This window comes from Zeus faber, assembly GCF_960531495.2.
Source record: "Zeus faber genome assembly, chromosome: 2".
In the NCBI taxonomy this organism is placed as follows: domain Eukaryota; kingdom Metazoa; phylum Chordata; class Actinopteri; order Zeiformes; family Zeidae; genus Zeus; species Zeus faber.
The window spans coordinates 44,130,223-44,149,402 of NC_137189.1; the positions used below are offsets into that span (position 1 = coordinate 44,130,223).

The window sequence follows — 19,180 nt, forward strand, 5'->3', positions numbered from 1 at the left end:
GCAACAGCTCATCGATGGTTGAGCATGCGGTTAGGCAGTGTATACCGTTTTCACACCACAATTTGCGGGTATACCCATGTATTTTAAACGCGGGTAAACCCGATAAAAATAGGCGATTGACGCCATTCCCATTGCCACACTGGATGAGTATGACTTTCTTTTTTTTCTGGTGTGTCATGTTCGACATCACGAACATTCCGGAAAATGGGCGTGTCCTGGTTACAGTATGATTAAGAAAAAAACCAGTAGAAGCAGCAGTGAGTATCCATGCCTGCACCCGCGCACCGGCAGCGCCTGATGCCAGACCCGACGGCGCGAGCGTTTCACTCGCATTTGCAACGAAAAAATAGATGTGTTCGAACTGTAAAAAATGAATTTAGGCGCACGTGTGCAAATAAAAAGTACGACAAAATTCAGCCCAAGCAGTCTCCATTATTTTTTTTTTTTTCAACAAAAAGCTTGATAAGAACTAGGGATGTCCCGATCCCATATTTATCGGCCGATGAATATCGCAACGGCTCGTAGCTGCTGCACTGTATCCACAGCTCGTTCACGACATGTTGTAAAGTAGTAGCTACATAGCGCAACATACCGTAAAGAGCAGTCGCCTGGTAATCAGTAGCTGCTACGTGTCTGCACATCCGTCATATTGAAGCGGCGATTACTGCTCGTAAACAAATACAATGTATATTGAGAGATGCAGACTTCTCTACCAAATCGACTGTTACTTGCTTGATTCTGAACCGATTTACAATGATATTTGGTTTGTTATAAAAAATTAGAAATTGGACATGATACCAGTAACTTATTGGAATAAAATTCAGTGACTGGGGCCAGTTCTAATCATCTCTATGCCAAAAGATGAACCTGCTGAATAGCCACAACCTCCTCTGGGACATGCAGGCTCCCATCTGTGTAAAGGCAACATCAAGTGTCAATTATTAACAATTTCAGCTTTTGTGAGTTTCTCCAAAAATGTAGATTTCTTTGTCAATTATATATTTTTTAAAGCCGTCTGGTTGCTTGTTATTGTATTAATAATTAAATCAATTCATTAACAAAATATACAAGAGTTTTTGTGTCTAGACGGACTGTGCAGACATTTTTTGGCGTTTGGAACTAAAAACAATTTATTATAGAGGTTGTTCATACTGTTTACAGTTTATACAGCAGTATAAACTATAAATATTACATAATTATTAAATACAGTCGAAGCAGAAGCAGAAGTCATTAAAAACCTAGTGTACCTTTTGTATTTCAATGAATTAAACCATTTTGCTTGTAAATGTCTCCCTGTATCCCTTTATTGAGGAAAAACACATTATTTGATAAATTTTCATTGTGCCCCTAAAGTTTTTTATGCGCTCCTCAATTTTACAACTTAGGAGCACATGTGCTCCTTTGGAAAAAAGTAAACATCAAACCCTGCGATGCCGGTCCTTTGTAGCCTTGAGCGGAGACGCTCCTCCAGTTCGGAGACCAGCTTGGGGTGGTGCTGGTTCTGAGCGTGGGGGTTCCCTCTGCCCCGTGCGATCGAAGCATCCCCACGGAGCAGCCCCCACACTCAAAAGTCAATAATCCTTTCTGATTTGATTCTGATTGGATGTGAAATGGCCAACATCGGGAAAAGGGGTAAAAATAGCGTGTCTACCCGGGATTGTCACGTTTTCCTCACTGCCGGTCGGAGCTGGAGCTGATAAAAGAGTGAATGAAATCCAGGTGGAACCTTTCCCACCCATGACAGATGCCAGATGTTAGCGGGTGTTACCGGGTTTTTGGTGCAGTGGGAAAGGGGTAGTAGGGTATTGTGGGTTATGTATAGTGGTAGGAGGAAGGGGTGGTGGGGTGCGGGGTCCAGGCGGGCGATGTTTGCAACCGCGGCTCTCTCTCCTGCGCCTTCGTTAGGAAGACGAGAAGAGAAGGAAAAAAAAGAAACGTCAGATGCAAATGAATCTGCCGCCCCTGCTCCGGCAAACATTAAAAATCAGAGCCAAGCTCTCGCTAATTGGCTCCTGAGGAAGAGCGGTGGTCTCTGGGGGGATGCCATGTCAGGCTATCACACACACACACACACACACACACACACACACACACACACACACACACACACACACACACACACACACACACACACACACACACACACACACACACACACACACACAAGAGTGTGTTCATCATGCCTTTCCTGGTCTCTATCGTCCTGTAACATCAGACCAGACGTGTGGGGATAGAGAGGATTAGGAATCTGTCTCAACCGATGGCATTTTTTCTCGACTGTGGCCTCATTATAGCGCAGCGTATCCATGCAATAGGGGCGGCTAATTTGCCCGATGTTTGTTTGTTCTCTCGCTCTTAAAGACCGTAAATTAATCAGGAGTCTTGGGTTGAGAGGAATTCACGAGCCGCTAACGCTGAGGAGACACTGGTGAATTGAGGTTGAAGGCTTGGTGCTTGCACCTCAGACAATAGCGTGTGGATCGCAGAGGACTTATAACCTACCCACAGGTTGAGTCTCCTCCAGAGAATAACCTAAATTCTGCATGTTATAGAACATGTGCAGTTGTACTGTTCCTGACGGGTCTAGCTGACTAAGACATGGTGTTCCTTGCCTTGTCCAAACACAAACTGTAGAGGCTAATCACTTTCTTCCACTCAAGTATCTACATGTGATGTTTGGTAAATTGTGAAACACAGCAACGTGTTGGTTTTCATTCATTAGGGACCCAGCTGGACCCGTCTGGAACCCTATTGTAATTGTATGGCAGCCCCTTATTATATTGTAAGAGGAAAGATTTGGAGACATTCTCAGAATTTTAAAGCCTAAAACTATCTGGAAAACCAACTTCTGCATAACACACGAACACGGTTAATGTCTTGTTTGAACAGCGCTGTCACAACGTCATCGCGGTTGAAGTTTCATCCAAATCGATCCACATACGGTGCAGATAATAGCGAAAAACCGACCCAATTTTGAGCGATTTTAAGACCGCCAGTACGCCAGTCCGAATTATGTTCAACAGGGCTAAAACTATCTGGAAGCATAAGCTAGAAACAAGGTTGAGGTGTTTTAACTGCAATGTAACAAGGATCTCATGGTTTAAATGTCATCCATACAATCCAATCCGAGTGAAAAACCGAACAACTTTGACCTTGAAATATTCAGTTGGTCTTGGTTAACTGACACTTCACACGTCTCATCGAAAATGAACGATATGAGATTTACAGTAAGACGCTTTATGACGTCATATTTTTTCTTTAAATGTGCAGATTCCGATTGAGAATGTCCAGTTGGATCGTGTCCAGTGGGCGGCGTGGAATCGGTTACTCTGTAGACTTTATAAGTTACCAAACTATCGATTTTTTGGTATATTTATAAAGCTTCTCATCTGGTAGATGTCAGTAGCTCTGTTAGATTGATATTTTAAATCCATAGTCCACATGACTTTGCCTGATTAATGAAAATGTGTGTGTGCAGCTGAGTGATGCGTTCAAAATCCAACAAGGCATCGGAAATCTAGAAGCCGTGAAATGGTAACTAATAATAGAAATACCACAACATTTTTCATATTTCATGGAAACGTTACTTACTGAAAATGTAATCGAAATAAAGTAAACTCAACAAAACTTGACAAATACATCACGTGATTGTAACTGTTATCATAACTCTACGTGAATTTGTCATAATTGACGAATAACAGACACAACGTCATCTCCGGACAGTGCGGATACTTCAATGCATTGAAGGTAAGATAAGAATGATAAGATATATTTGAAAGAATTAATAAAAGACTTTGTTTGTAATACACATCATGTGTGAACATTTTCCTACAGCTAAACTGAACAAACTTTCATGAAAAAGTAGAAAGTGTTTGTAATATTAACAAATTATTGCATAATAATTATAATTCAAAATTATTATTGAAGTTACATAAATGTTGTCTGCATTACAATGTAAACAAATTAGATATTTAACTGAATTTTGAAATTGTATATTATTAACAGAATAAGTACAATAAAGAATAATAACAAATAAATGTATTTATTAATTTTAAAATTAAATACACTTAACGACCTACCAATTTAACGACCGTTCAGACTCTTGCACGGCGTCTCATTGTCATCACCCTTTATATACTATATCCACTATATATACTATATACCATGTATACTATATATACTTTATACACTATATATCCAATATATACTATATACACTGTTCATACTATATAGACTATATACAGTGTATACACTATATATACTATATACACTATATACACTATATACACTGTATACACTGTTTATACTATATACACTATATATAATGTATATACTATATACAGGGTATACATCTCATCTCATCACCATACTCAATCTCAGTCTCGTTCCCACAGTCTGTCAGTATTCACTACACTAGCGTTCGCAATCACCACGCTACCTTACGGTGAAATAACACTATATACACTATATATACTATATATACTATAAACACTATATATACCAGCCACGCCCCTGACCGTGAAATAACACTATATACACTATATTTACTTTATATACTATAAACACTATATATACCAGCCACGCCCTTTACCGTGAAATAACACTATATACACTATATATACTGTATACACTATATAGACTATATACAGTATATACACTATATATAGCAGCCCCCTCTCACCGTGAAATAACACGTGTCCCCGCTTATCGAGCAATTTGCTTAATGACCTGGTCCTAGGAACGAAACTCAGTCGTTAAGTGAGGAGTACCTGTATATATATTATTATTGCTATGAAAAGTAATTACTGAAGTTGTTTTTGTCATTGATACAGATGCCGAAAAATAGCAGAAAATATAAGACAATAAAGACTCAGCTATTTAGAACAATTATTTTGAACTCACATATCTTCTTAATGCTTCATGGAAATGCTTCATACGTATAGGTAAACACAAATTACCGGGACCCTGTGTATGCCCAAGGTTTGCCCACCGCTGTCTGCTATAGGTCCAAATTTCACTTCTACACTGCCACATCTGCAAAAGTTCAATTTTCTTTTCCAGGTCTTCTCACTGTTTGATAGACACACTTCATATTGAGTATACTGAAAACTGTGTTGAGGGAGATGTTCACCGGTGGTTCTTTGTAGTCAAGTTCTTTCTTCGTTTAAAGCATTGCTTGAGCAATTTCAGGATTACTGGTTAAGTTTGATTTCATTTAACATCATTTTGTACCGTTTGTCGTATTTTACTGTCGTTTCGCCATCTAAACTTATTTCATGGGCTAATTTAGTCCAAGGAACTGGCTGCACCTGCATGTTAGAGACAGAATTCACACACACACACACACACACACACACACACACACACACACACACACACACACACACACACACACACACACACACACACACACACACACACACACACACTGTAGCTGGAGTTAGTGTCATCTGTGTTTGCATAAAGTAACATTTTACTGTGTGCATTACCCACAAGCTATAAATCTTTCCTTGTGTAGTGCTGGCCTTAATGGGGATCAAGCTCAGGGGATGAAGACAAACAAATCTTGCCATGTAGCCTTACAGTGCAGGCCATTCTATAGAGAGGCTGAATCTAATATAAAGTGGAGTATACACACACTCCTCGGTAATCCACCCCCTTCTCAAAACCATATGAAAATGTTGCAGAACATTTGAACTCTAATTGTTCCATACATCAAACCAGAAATTGTAGCGGCTGCTGCACTTGGATTTTACAGAGTGGCGGGAGATAGAAGTACCATTGGAAAAAGAGAAACCTATTTCATCCCTCTCTGAGCTGGCAGAACTCTACAACACAAAATTAAAATCTAGGGCTGTACCCAACTCAGAATTTTGTCAGTCTAATCGGATTTGGCTGTTCAGTGCGAATATTATTACTAATCGGCGGGAAGCGGAGGCGGAAGAATGGGGCACGAGCAATACCTAGGGTTGGTACGGGCCCCGGGGCTAAATTACAAGAGACCGTAGAATCGTAAAGCTCCGATGTTACCGGTACTGTTAACGATATTGGAGAAATTAATAAAACAGATGTTCTATTTATCTCGGCTATATATCCCATTTCTAACTTGCAATAAGATTAAGATATTCTTCTAAGAAGCATTTTTGCTATTATCAGAACAGACATCTCTCCTCTCTCTCTCTCTCTCTCTCTCTCCATCACCGAAGATATGGAGATATGCGCGAGGGTAGCGGGGCTGGCCCCCTCCGCCTGGCTCTCACACATGCACGAGGAGACGAGGGTGCAGATTGCGCCCCGATCACCCCGCACAACAAAAATAAAGCAGTGTTAATTTATCTTCAATATTTTTTTTAAATAACCGATTACAGCAACGTTATACTACCGCTTCGATAGGCAGTGTCGGTAAGAGTAGTGGTATTATTTGGAGGAAGGGGGCACGGCGATTCGCGTTTGTGTTCAGACACCCATGATTCACACAAAAATAATATATTTATGATTCCCCTTATTTATAATTCTTCATTGAAATGTTCTCCCTGTGTATTTTTATCCTGTTATTGTAATGCACACTGACTGACAAAAAAAAACAAAAACACTGCGCGACTTGAAGAACCTCAGTCGACTGACAAGTTTCCAAATGATGGTTCGACTCGTCGACTTTCGGGGGCAGCCTTATTGAAATCATTCCACAACTTTGTAAATGCAAGTGATGCACGTCTTTATTCTCCCGGCACTCTCTACTTCCAATGACGCTTTCATGATAACCCATCTGATTGCCACTGAACTGCTGTTTGATGAAAAGGCCCAGAATCACTGAAAGCAACGTGGCGTACTTTACATGGGCACCAATCACACGTCATTGGTTCGGATGTAGAACTTTACCAGACAACCTACAACCTACGAGAAGTACATTTGTAGTCAGTAGTGGAACAGTCTGTACATCCGTACATCACAGTCTTTGTCAGCAAAACCTTCAATAGGAACAAGCAACCTGGACCTATTAGCATATGTAAACAGGATTTGGTAAATAGCATTTGCAGAGCAATTAGCAATGGGTCTGTCTGTTGTCCAGTGTGGGTTTAAAGACTCTCTCACTTCAAAACCGTACTGTGAGTTTTATGGCTGGATGTTCTCGGACTATCATGGCATGCAGCATGTCTTGATTGCTAAGGAACATTATGTACTCATTAAACTGTGACCAAAGCGGAGAGAGCCCACTGGTTGTAAGAACAGGTCTGACCTGTACAAAGACCAGCGTTTTGGACGTACTGTATCTCATCTGGGTTCACCAAGACCAAATCCTCACACCAGTTATGGCACCAACTTTGTCAGCAAAACTGGCCAATCCTCACAGATTTGAGTTCATACCTTTAAGGAAACTTTCACCTTCCACCTACCATCGCATTTTCTGGTTTTCAGAATTATTTCGTGGAGTGCTGGACAAACCATGAGTCTTTTTTTAAGTGTTTTGAAATTGAAATGCCCTCTGAGGAAAAATCACTGTCACAGACACTGTCTAGCTTACAGTTCAAAGCTTACAATTCAAGGGTTCAAAACTCCCCCAATGAACCAAATGACTTTTATAATAGTCATAGAGAAGAGAAAAATGTAATGGAGAAAAATGGATTGTGTGTCAATTATTATCTTATACTGATCCAAAACCAACAGTTTTGAAAAAGGGACAGTGACTGTAACAATATATCTAAATCCATGTAATCACATTAACATATATGCACACACACAATGAAGAATACAACTTCATGTAGCTTCCAGTCACACACTTTTATTTTAGCACACAGGGTTAATTCTTTCACAAACCTTTTAGACTGTGTCCTCCCTTGGGTTCCTGCCAGAAAGCTTGCCCCATCCTCAAAGCTTGCCTTATCTTGGCCTGACCAATTATTTTCTGTACCTGTGAAGTCAAGCTGAATGTATATGCTCTGTATCTGTGACGTCGAACTGACCATATATTCTCCGACTCCCTGAAAATAAACTGTTCGTCTCAGGGAGCTGCTCCTTAGCACATGTCTGATCTGACCCTTGTACAAGTTAAGCCAACGTCTGTCTGCCACTTTATTTAAGACCACCGATTGACAAACGGCAGATTAAAGCGACCCTTTAATTTCTGTAACATGACCTATACCTGATCTATATGAAGTCCATGCATACACGTAAGATAGTATGAACCTTACACATTTCTCTCAAATGACCACATAGTTAATTTTCACATGAACTGTATCGACTCATCAATTTTGCATCCCTTCATACGTGCATATAAAACCCAAATGGTGGAAAGAAAAAAAGCTCTCAGTGACGCAGGCCTTTTCTGTTCTCTTCTGTTTTCACAGCAGCCTTCATCTTTCACAGCAGAAACTCAATGTTTGGGCCTCGTGTTTGGACTACGACTAAGCTCAGTTTTCATAAAATATTGCAATCTGCTCTCCTCCACTCACTGCAGTCATTGCAGTAACCTGTGTTCCACTTTTGCATCACTTTGGTGGAAAGCAACCCTGGTCTCTCGACCAAATTCCCACACCGACTAGGCTGCCGTATTGAATTCCAATTTTTAATTCCACCCCCGAAACATCACTCCTAATGGTTTATTGAACCTAGCAGTTTATTTTCCTCACCCTTTTTAATGAACAAATTGGAATAAACAAACTCCTTAAGAAATTGGTCATGCCCTGACACTGGCTACTCTTATAAATTGTGGATGAGGGGAGGCTACCAGGATAGCATGTGTAGATACCCATGACCTCTGGTCAGGTCCTTATCCCTCCCAATCTACCAGACACTGGAGACTCCTTTCTCTGTGGTGAGACCTCAGTAGGCAATTGACGGTATAAGTGGGAGACCCATCCATGATCTCGGTGGGGGTGGGGGTCTGGACGAGGGCTGAAGCGGACGCTCCTTAAGTGGCTTAAATTGAGAGACGTGGAAGGTTTTTTTTCATGGATGTGGAGAGGCCATAGAAGACACAGGCGAACAACTGCTGGGTTAATGATCTTGGCTATGGGGAATAGCCCTACAAAGCGTGGGGCCAGCTGGACTCAACTCGGAGGGTTAAGTCCCTCGTAGAGAACCAGACCTTTTGTCCCAGAGTAAGGTGGGCGCTGGGGTGCAGCGATGGTTGGTTGATCTCCGATAGCGGTCAGAGGTGCGTAGAAGAGTGGCACAGGCCAGCCGCCAATTACGTTGGCACCGCTGGATGAAGGCTTGAACAGATGGTCTTGCGTTCCTGCTCGGGAAACAGAGGAGGCTGATAGCCTTACTGGAATGGAGAGAGGCCAGTAGCAGAGCTGGGCAAGGGGATGTGGGAATATTCTACCCATAACAGTTGTCTGGACTATGAGGTAGGATTCCATGAAAACCATGCAGCGCAGCGCGGCCTCCATCTCCTGGTTTATCCACTCCGTCTGGCCATTGGACTGGGGATGGTAACCGGAAGAGAGCCTGCCTGTGTTGCCCAGAAGACTCTGACTCAGAAAACTCTGTCCAAAAACAAGAAGTGAATTGTGGCCCCCTATTAGAGATGATGTCTGAGGGAAGGGCACTCTAAACACTTTATTTAGCATGACTTCAGCCATCGCTCTGGCTGTGGGCAATTTAGGCAGAAAAATAAAGTGAGCAGCCTTGGAGAACCCATCTACCACAGTAAGGTGTTACCTAGTAGTGTTACTGTCCGATGTATGCCAGTGACTGAAGTGAGTGAAGTCCAGAGAGACGTGGGACCACGGATGACAGGGAATGGGATGAGGATGGAGGAGACCAGCTGAGGTTTGACGGGAGTTCTTGTTCTGTGAGCATACAGGACATGCGGCTACAAACTCCTGGATGTCCAAATCCATGGATCCAAGGAATTTGATTCCAAAGGACATGATCAGGTACTCATAATGTCCCTTGGGGGTGTTGAAAACTGTTTTCCTTTCGCCTCCCTCATGGATGCGGACCAGATGATATGTGTTCTGGTGATCCAGCTTGGTGAACATGGTTACCCCTTGCAGGAGTTCAAAAGCAGAAGATATGAGTGGTAGGGGGTACCTGTTCTTAACAGTTATATTGTTCAGTTCAGTCAGTTCAGTTATATTGTACACCGCGGTAGTCAGTTCAGGGTCGCAATGACTTCTCCTTCTTCCCAACAAAGAAGAATCACGCTCCGGCAAGTGTTGAATAACACCCATCGCCAACGACTCCTGGACGTAGGCCTCAATAGCGTTCGTCTCAGGGATGGACAGGGAGTATAGTCTGCCACTTGGGAGCATAGAACCAGGAAGAAAGTCAATACTTCAATCGTAGGGCCGGTGAGGTGGAAGCGAGGTGCCCCGAGCTTTGTTTAACACCTCCTTCAGTGGAAAGTCCTCAGGAGGTACCCCAGAGAGGTCAGGAAGTTCTGCGGGAGGAGAAGAACTAGGGACAGAAGACAGCACATGAGGCATACTGAGTTGCAATATGAACTCAATTGTATAATGGAATCTGTTCGCCAGCCACTCTGTGGATTATATGTCAGGAGCCAAGGGAATCCCAAGATCACCGGTAGTTCAGGAGAATCTATCAGGTGGAATGTAAGAGTTTCATGATGGTTACCTGACATGCCAAGATGTACAGGAACAGTGCAATGAGTGACGTAGGAGAGAAGGTGACCATCAAGGGCTCTGACATCGATGAGTTTCAACAGAGGCTCCCGGGAATGTCCAGTTGTTCTGGGAGTCCAAAAAATTAGCATTGGCTCCAGAGTCAATGAGATCTGACAACGTGTGGGACAGCTCGACCAATCCCAGCTGAAACCCTCCCTTTACCGGACAGTTGGACACATAATGGCCCAACTGGCCACAGTACAGACAGCAGTTTTACTTTCGATGGCACTGTCATTCCGCTGACGACAGCCTGGGATACGTGAGGGGTTGCAGTTCAAAAGTTAACTAGCAGAGCGTGAGGAAGGACCGGCAGGTACCTTGAGCTCCAGAGGAGAATTCCGGAGCAGAGAGGTGAGGTTCAGGACTGGAAACTGCACGAGCAGGAGAACTGGTAGATGATGCAGCAGCTTTTGTTTGGCTGAACAGAATGAGCCGCTGGATCCAGTCACAGAAAGCCAAACGTTCGTAATGGGGTGCAATGGCAGGAAGTTGTTCCTCGTGTTGGTTTAGAACACAAGCCTGTGCCGCCATCTCTCGTCTGAGAGTCTCTGAGTAAGCTGGGTTAATTTCTGGCCAGATTTTACTATTACGCTCACTGACTCAGAACGGAAGTGAAACCATAAGCACGACATAAAAAAAAAATCAGGTAAGAAGTCAAAGTCCACAAGGTTTATTCCAAAAAACAGGCAGGGGTCAAAATAAGAATTCAGTCAGAGACGGCCGACTTATCAGGGGAACCGGGAAGGAAACAGAAGGCGTTATTGTGCTGCAGGAACTTGTTCATAGTTCTAAGAACTTTTGGAGGAACCATCACTTGTGTCTGCACAGCCGCACTGCCGTTTTAAGGAACATTTCTCGGGGACCTCCCCAGTTACTAGTTCCCCTCAGGGAGTCGCCAGAACTGTTTGGTGTGAAAACACTTAGAGTCCAGGGAATCAGGCAGAGGTTCGGATGGAAGGTACAGGAAACAGGTAGTAGTTGCAGTAACACTCAGCTTAATGCAAGAGACAATCTGACAGAGAACAAAGGGAAGTGGATTGGTATTTATACTGTGGGACTATTGAAGGAATGAGCAGGCAGGGGAACTAGGTGAAGGGAAGGGAGAAACAGCAAAGCAAAAGAGAGTGAGCGGATCTGAAATGACATGGAGGTTATTGACATGATGAAATGACCAGATGAAAATAAAACATGAAAACAAATATAAATACTGGGAGATCAGGGAGGATTCATGACATCAATATACAGATCTTTGAAGATAATTTAGACATTCAAGTCATAGGCTGTGCTGCAATGAAATAAAAAGTCTGTCCTCCGATTTACTGCCTGAATCTTGGAGTATTGCGGTGGAGGTCGCAGCAGGAGTCCAACATTGCAGTGAGATATGTTCATGAGAAAAATCTACAATGGATGTGGTGTTACATAAGCCCATGGGCTTCATTTAGGCTGCTTAGGGAACGTGTAGCTCATCATGGGTTTGCGCCACGTACAGCACAATTTAGTTTGCTGAATTTCGCCCATGGGGAATCAAGTTCTACCTTAGCTGGTTTCTTGAACCGGATACTTTGGAAAACAGTCCCCATCATGTAGACACATCAGTAGCAAGTTGAGCAAATCCTGGCCTCCAAGTCTATTTGTCCGCAAAGCTGGGGCTTACCTACTATGGTTGAAGATTGGCGGTTTGGGTAAAATGAACTGAATTCATCCAGTGCAAATAGTTTTAAATAGCTAACAAGAGCATGATGTGTCAGCGAGATCGGTGGAAAGCAGGAATGAAAGTCGCGGCCGTCGATGCTCGTCTCCTCTCGATCCCAATCCATGGAGTGAGTCATGGTCTCAGCGTTACACTCCTATCCTTGACATGCCTCAATCAGGCTTAGCAAAATGCTTTTGACACTCTCGTTCTATTTCATCATTCTACATATTCTCATAACCCAATACTCAGACGAACACAAATACCTTTCAAGCCTCTTCCAGAGATTGGAATTTAACATAGAGCCTCGTCAAGATACTCCTCAAATAAATTGCTATTGGCCAACAACAGATGGTTGTAAATCCATCTTAACCTTAGGTTTCACCATTGACACTTCTTAAACATTAACTGCAAAATATTGTATGAATTGTGAAATCCACTTGATGGCACGATCTGGATAGTGTATTGTGTGTCTAAGTCATGGGTGTTTAAGTCTTAGGAGTCCTCGTCACAGGATTACCCAAAGATCAAGAAGTCTTTGAAGATACTTTTATAATAGATAAAACTCCACTCGAAATCTGGTTCATTTGCCCCCTTTTTTTTTTTTTTTTTTTTTTAAACCTGGTTAGTCACAATGGGTTTTTATTACCCCACTAATCTAAGTAGACTGGGTAACACCCACTAACCCTATACAAGATCTCTGACATTCAAGAAACAAAAAGCTAAGGTAAAACTGAATTACCATGCCACACATAAAACGCAGTCAAAAACCATCACCAGTGCATTTGTATTCAAGCATAGAATATTTTCAAATAAGCACAAATGAACAACAAATCATTCTGTTGGCACACTTTTTGTTAAACGTTCACTGTGTCAAGCCTAATTGGACATGGACATGCATGAACAAGACAACGTTACCTCCCAACCAGCGTTCTGTTCCAGTCCGACATATTGAAATCTCCCCAGTCATAATGTCTGGTGAAAATAATGCCCTCTAAGCACAATTTGGATAAGTGCTGGGTGATAAAACGATGACAATAATTATCGGCATATTTTTTCCTCTGTGTCAAAATAGAATAGACTCATCATTTTGAAGAAAAATTTCCTTTCACCTCTAAACGATCACGTTTGTCAATCTAGAAATGAGCCCCACCACCTCCCTCGTGGACAGGTTGCGCTTGTAAACTCAGTAGACACGGAGTGGAGATAGAGGCACAGCGTCTAGATAAATATTCATTGTGTAAAATATGTCGATGGGATGTCCAGACAAAGACGGATGTGGTGTGGGGATGGTGTGGTTTGAGCAGCCACACCTTACCTGGATCTAGATTATTTGGGACCCAGGATCAAAGTGGCTGCATACCTGTAGCTTGTATCATATAATATATGATACATCTACATGCCTTGATGATGTCATTCTCTATATAGACTGCTTAGCAATTGTTTCTAAGCTCAATAAACACAGATAATATTTGACCGGAATCTCTCCCATTTGCCCGGGAAATTGAAATCTCAGAGTAAACGCAGCAATTTTTCTAACGGAAACTCTGCTTCCCACTGGCCCCTGGCCCAGAGACAAGGAGCAATTAACATCCATCCATTTGGAGGTATCTCCACATCTGCCTCCCAACGTCAGTCATTTATTTTTATGTTTGAAGACGCATTAAAAAACATGTGAAGGATTGCTAAATACTCCCGATGGCCCTGAGAATCATCTCCCCAGTGTACAGATGCATGTGATTTTCAGTTTATTGTTTTCTTTTTGATGGTCTGTCAGTGCTAACGGCTTAGCTGAGAGACAGCTAACAGAGCTAACTGGCCAACTGAGAGCTGGCTAACAGAGCTAACTGCCTAGCTGAGAGCTAGCTAACAGAGCTAACTGCCTAGCTGAGAGCTAGCTAACAGAGCTAACTGGTTAGCTGAGAGCTAGCTAACTGGCTATCGGTCTGTCGGCCATAGCTGACTATGGGGGTGAGACAGGGAGATACCCTGAATGGGTGTCAGGGTCACAAACCATTCACACCATACGGGCAATTTTGTGTCTTCGGAGGCAGGAGACAAGAGTCTATCATATCATGAACATAACCAACCCAGGATGCTTTGTTGCACCCGATTTGAATACATTACCTCCCTGAGAGCGCTCCATCTCATCAAAGATAGTCCAGTGTCACTTATGGTTCTAGCCATGTAGTAGTGGGGAGTAGCATTGGCATCAATGTCACAAATCTCATGTCGGTTTCTCGGGCAGAGATGGACCAGGAGGCAAGTAAAACAAAAACAGCTTTTACAGACTGGCATTTATTTAAAAAAAAAGTCAAGACATTTGTCTTTTCAGACAAACATATATGCAACCACAGTAGTATGCAGTCTGGACTTGGAGACCAGCCTCGCTGTCTTGAGAGCGAAAGAGGGTGAGGCAAAAACTCAGCAGCTTTTAAGTACTCTGCTAATTACCTCAATCTCCTGCAGCTGCGTCCCCTTCCGGCTAACAGTGCTAACTCTCCCCACCTGCAGATGGCGCCAAAATCCCTGCCCACTACCACAAGCCCTTTCTCCAGCATTTTTTTACACAACGAATGAAGTCAGTGCTCTCGCACTCTGGTGGCAGGTTTTGCAACACATTCCGCCATCTTGTTACTTTCACACAAAAACCGGGAGGGGATGCAGAAAGATGGGAAGAACCCCATAGACTGATCAGGCTCCGGCAACAAAAAGAAAGGAGGCTCAAACTATGTCAGACATTAGAGTTTCGCTATCCACCCGGTACGTCTAAAATAAAAAGTTATCCGGTGATACCGATACGCTGAGAGAGCTCGCAAATGTGGTGCAAATATCGATGACGGCGTATGGTACTCACTGAAGGCGGCGATGGCCAGGACGATGGTGACCATGATGGACACCCAGGACACCCACAGAGCCTTCTTGCGGTAGCTCTGCGCCTCGTGGGGCTTCAGTCGCATGCTGCTCTCCAGAAGACCTGCCCAAATCAAAGCAGCCAGGCATGCAGGGTTAGAACTGCTCGACCGGACACACAGATCCATCCATGCAGACGCAGAATGGAGTTTACGCAGCTGGTGGGCTAAATCAAAATCAAACACCACTATATTTTGTGATCATTGCCTTGATACCTTTATAGCTAAGCATATTTCGGGGGCGGCTATTTGTGGTTTTTTAAGATATTTACACACAAGCAACGATCATCAGTAATGTGGATATTATAACCAAGGAGGTAGAGGCGTTGACAGCTAGAAGTCTGTAAAGTGCAGAAAATTGCATTACTTTACTCAGGACCAGCCCTAGCCTTTTTGGAGCTCTAGACAAAATATGTAGCATTTTTTAAACTTATTTAAAGTAAAGTGTTTGTTATGTGCGTGCGTGTATCAAGTTCAAGTTCAAGTTCAAGTGCAAGTTCAAGTTCAAGTTCAAGTTCAAGAGATTATTTGTCACATACATATACATGCATATACAGTATGTAGTGAAATGTCATGACACCCAGTGATTACACACAATAAGCTCTGTAAGCTCTAAAAATGCTATAATTTGCGTAACCTGTGTGCGTGTGTGTGCGTGCGTGCGTGTGTGCAGGATCGGTGGGTTGTGTTGTGTTATTTGCATCGGTTCATCTGACTGGGGGCGAGGCGTCCAGAAAAGAGGGTTAGAGTGTTCCGAGGTGATGAGAGGGCGGGTTCCCGGTTGTTCTGTGCAGGAGCGATGTGGACGGAGAGGCATGCAGGGATGTTCACCTGCTGCCGGTTGTAGTGTGAAGAAGCAGCGAGATAAAGAGGAAAGTTCTATGAACGGGTCCCGACCGTCCCCTGGTTGCTGTTTTTGATCTTGACACCTCAGCCCTCGGGTGGTTGTGAGCCACTCGGCAGGGAACAGAACCGGGCTTGGGGTACCAACGGAACCATCGTCTGGGTCTCCTTCACTGAGTCCTGTCTAGCTAACACCGCCAGACGCCACGACATTTTGCGTTGTATCGGCCCCATTGTCAAGAAGACGCCTGATGCCGACAAAGGCGCACGTGGGCAAAACTAAAAGCCCATGGGGCGTTGGAGAGGGGGGCGCCCAACATATTTATATTTTATATGTATTAAATCAGATCTCAGATATCAACATTGTAACGGTATATCCTTTTATTAATCAAATAAATAGTATATAGTCAATGTATTTTGTAGGTTTGTGTTCAAACTGGAGGCATGTGTCATGTGACTTTTTCATGACAACGGGGTGAAAGGCTCTGGCGATACACTCAAGTCTCAAGATTCAAGATGTTAATTTGTCACACACACATATACATACGAGCATACATATGCTCATACATGCATATATATGTAGGGAAATTAAATTTGAAATTATGAAATCATTTCATGTCGATATATCGATATAATGATATGAGACGTTAGACGTTGTCTTGGATTTTGGTTATGGTATTATTGTGATATGGTTAAATGTTGTCTTTAGGGCTGCACTACGGTAAAGTAATGCTGTTTTCTGAACTTCACGGACTGTTCTAGCTGTTCTAATCAACACCGACCTGATTGGACGTAATCCACATTACTAAAGATTGTTTTGATTAAGTCACAGACAGACAGACAGACAGACAGACAGTCAGACAGATAGACAGATAGATAGATAGATAGATAGATAGACAGATAGATAGATAGATAGATAGATAGATAGATAGATAGATAGATAGATGTTTGTGTATGTATATATATATATGTATATATATATGTATATATATGTATATATATATATATATATATATATATATATATATATATGTATGTATATTTTAAAATAAGAAATCCTATACTGTGTCCCAGGGTGGAAAACAACATGGGTATACAGTATTGCAAAAGATGACTGAGTGATTATTATCTATATTTATTCATCGATTAATCTATATTCCAAAAAATAAAATAAAAATCGTGATATTTGTTGGGTTTTTTAGGTCAGCATCACCCAGCCGCTCCAACTTTTGAGCCGACGTCCGTGCACCTACCCTGGTCTTCTATGCTGTCGGTGATCTTCATCTCCTGGTCCATCTTGAAGCCTTCTCCCTGGCTCTCCGGCTCAGTTCGCTCGCAACGGCCGTTCTCCACCGCGGGGTCCACGGTCCCAGGATCCGGCGCAGTGACCGGTACGGTGAGCGCTCCGGGTACTGGGACCGGGTCCGGGGCGGGCGGGTCTGACATGTCGAGCAACAGCAACAAAAATCTCACACGCGGGTGGCAAAGTCAACCTCTCCGAAGGGTGCGAGCGAAAAGCGGTGGATGGGAAAAGAAACGGGTATGTGCGAAGTGTGTGGATCCTGCGGCCAGAGCCTTGGGATGTTCCCTGGATGTGTGCGGGAGATGCGGCTGCGGGTCCGAGACGCTGCCCTCCTCTGCGGTGTGAGCGGCGCAGCAGCCCCGGGTCCCAGGAGGATCCACGCACCTCGCGGTGTCGGGCAAAAGCCTGGGATGATGTTTTTCACCTGCTCACGATCACATGCAACATATCCAACTAATGAGCCTCTGCAACAAAGATCACATACTGTACATAGCAACACCGACTTACATTGAAATGTCATATATGTTACACACACACACACACACACACACACACACACACACACACACATATATATATATATATATTGTGGGTCTGAGTCTGGACATCACAATGTCCACACACACACACACATAAATATATATATATATATGTATATATATATATATATATATATATATATATATATATATATATATATATATATATATATATATATATATATATATATATATTTATGTGTGTGTGTGTGGACATTGTGATGGACATTGCTCAGACTTCAGGTGCTGTGGTCACACTGTATCACATGGGAACCCCGGCCACCTGTTTCAAGCAAATAAAGGAAAACAAACACTTGACCCATATTGAAATGTAATATATAATGTATTATGTCAAACAAATGTAATTTTTAATTGAATTAGAATTGAAAAATATCAAATTCATCGACTTTAAATGAGCTATGTAGCTATATATAAATGAGATAAGTGTATGAAATGTGAAAATAAAACAACTATAAACTAATAAATACATGAAATCATAAATTAAATAAAATCTATATCAAATAAAAAAGGATTATTTATAAAATAAATGAATGAATGAACGCATATAAAATAAATTATAACAAAATATATAGAATTACGTTAAAAAACGTACATAAAATCAATTATATCAAATAAATATTAAAATATTATATTTAAATGAAATTTGAAAATAAGTAAAATAATATTAATGAAATGATCAAATCGTGTATAAAATTGTATTCAAATTAAATACGTACAACTGATAGAAAAATGTAATTAATATATGAATAAAATACTGAGGTGAAATGTAAAATAAATCTAATAAAAATCTCAGTTGGCATAAGATACAATACAACAGAAAATCTTCACACATACTGCACAATACAACAATAATACAATATAATACCAGAATAAATGATATACTGTTGCTTGGTGGACTTACACTGAAGGTAAAAAGTACGTTAATGTACGTTAACGTATAAAGGTAAAACGAGGCTGGTTAAGTCTCTGCTTCTACCTGGTGGTGACATGTGGACACTGCAGGGGCGAGGTACGAACGCTGAAAAGCGTTCTTTTTTTGTTGTTTTTGACGTATACATAGCAATAATAATAATAATAATTAAAAAAAAAAAGTATATATATATATATATATATATATATATATATATATATATATATATATATATATATATAAATGAATAAATAAATTATTATCATCATAATTATTATTATTATTATTATTATTAATAATAATAATAATAATAATAATAATAATAATAATA

At 41.7% G+C, this 19,180-nt stretch overlaps 1 protein-coding gene across 1 annotated transcript in view; it reads right to left on the reverse strand.

Moving 5' to 3' along the window:
• The window catches only part of LOC307248009 (transmembrane protein 163a), a gene marked incomplete at its 3' end in the record, with an annotated part of 49,175 nt that extends 31,713 nt beyond the window's left edge, over positions 1 to 17,462 (reverse strand). Inside the window, exons 1-2 of the mRNA XM_080024193.1 lie at positions 17,330 to 17,462; positions 15,179 to 15,298 (exon numbers count right to left, since the gene is read on the reverse strand). Of these exons, the coding sequence (XP_079880319.1) occupies positions 15,179 to 15,298; positions 17,330 to 17,372 (163 nt within the window). The 5' untranslated portion in view covers positions 17,373 to 17,462. The remainder of the gene's footprint in view (positions 1 to 15,178; positions 15,299 to 17,329) is intronic.
• Positions 17,463 to 19,180: the final 1,718 nt, after the last annotated feature.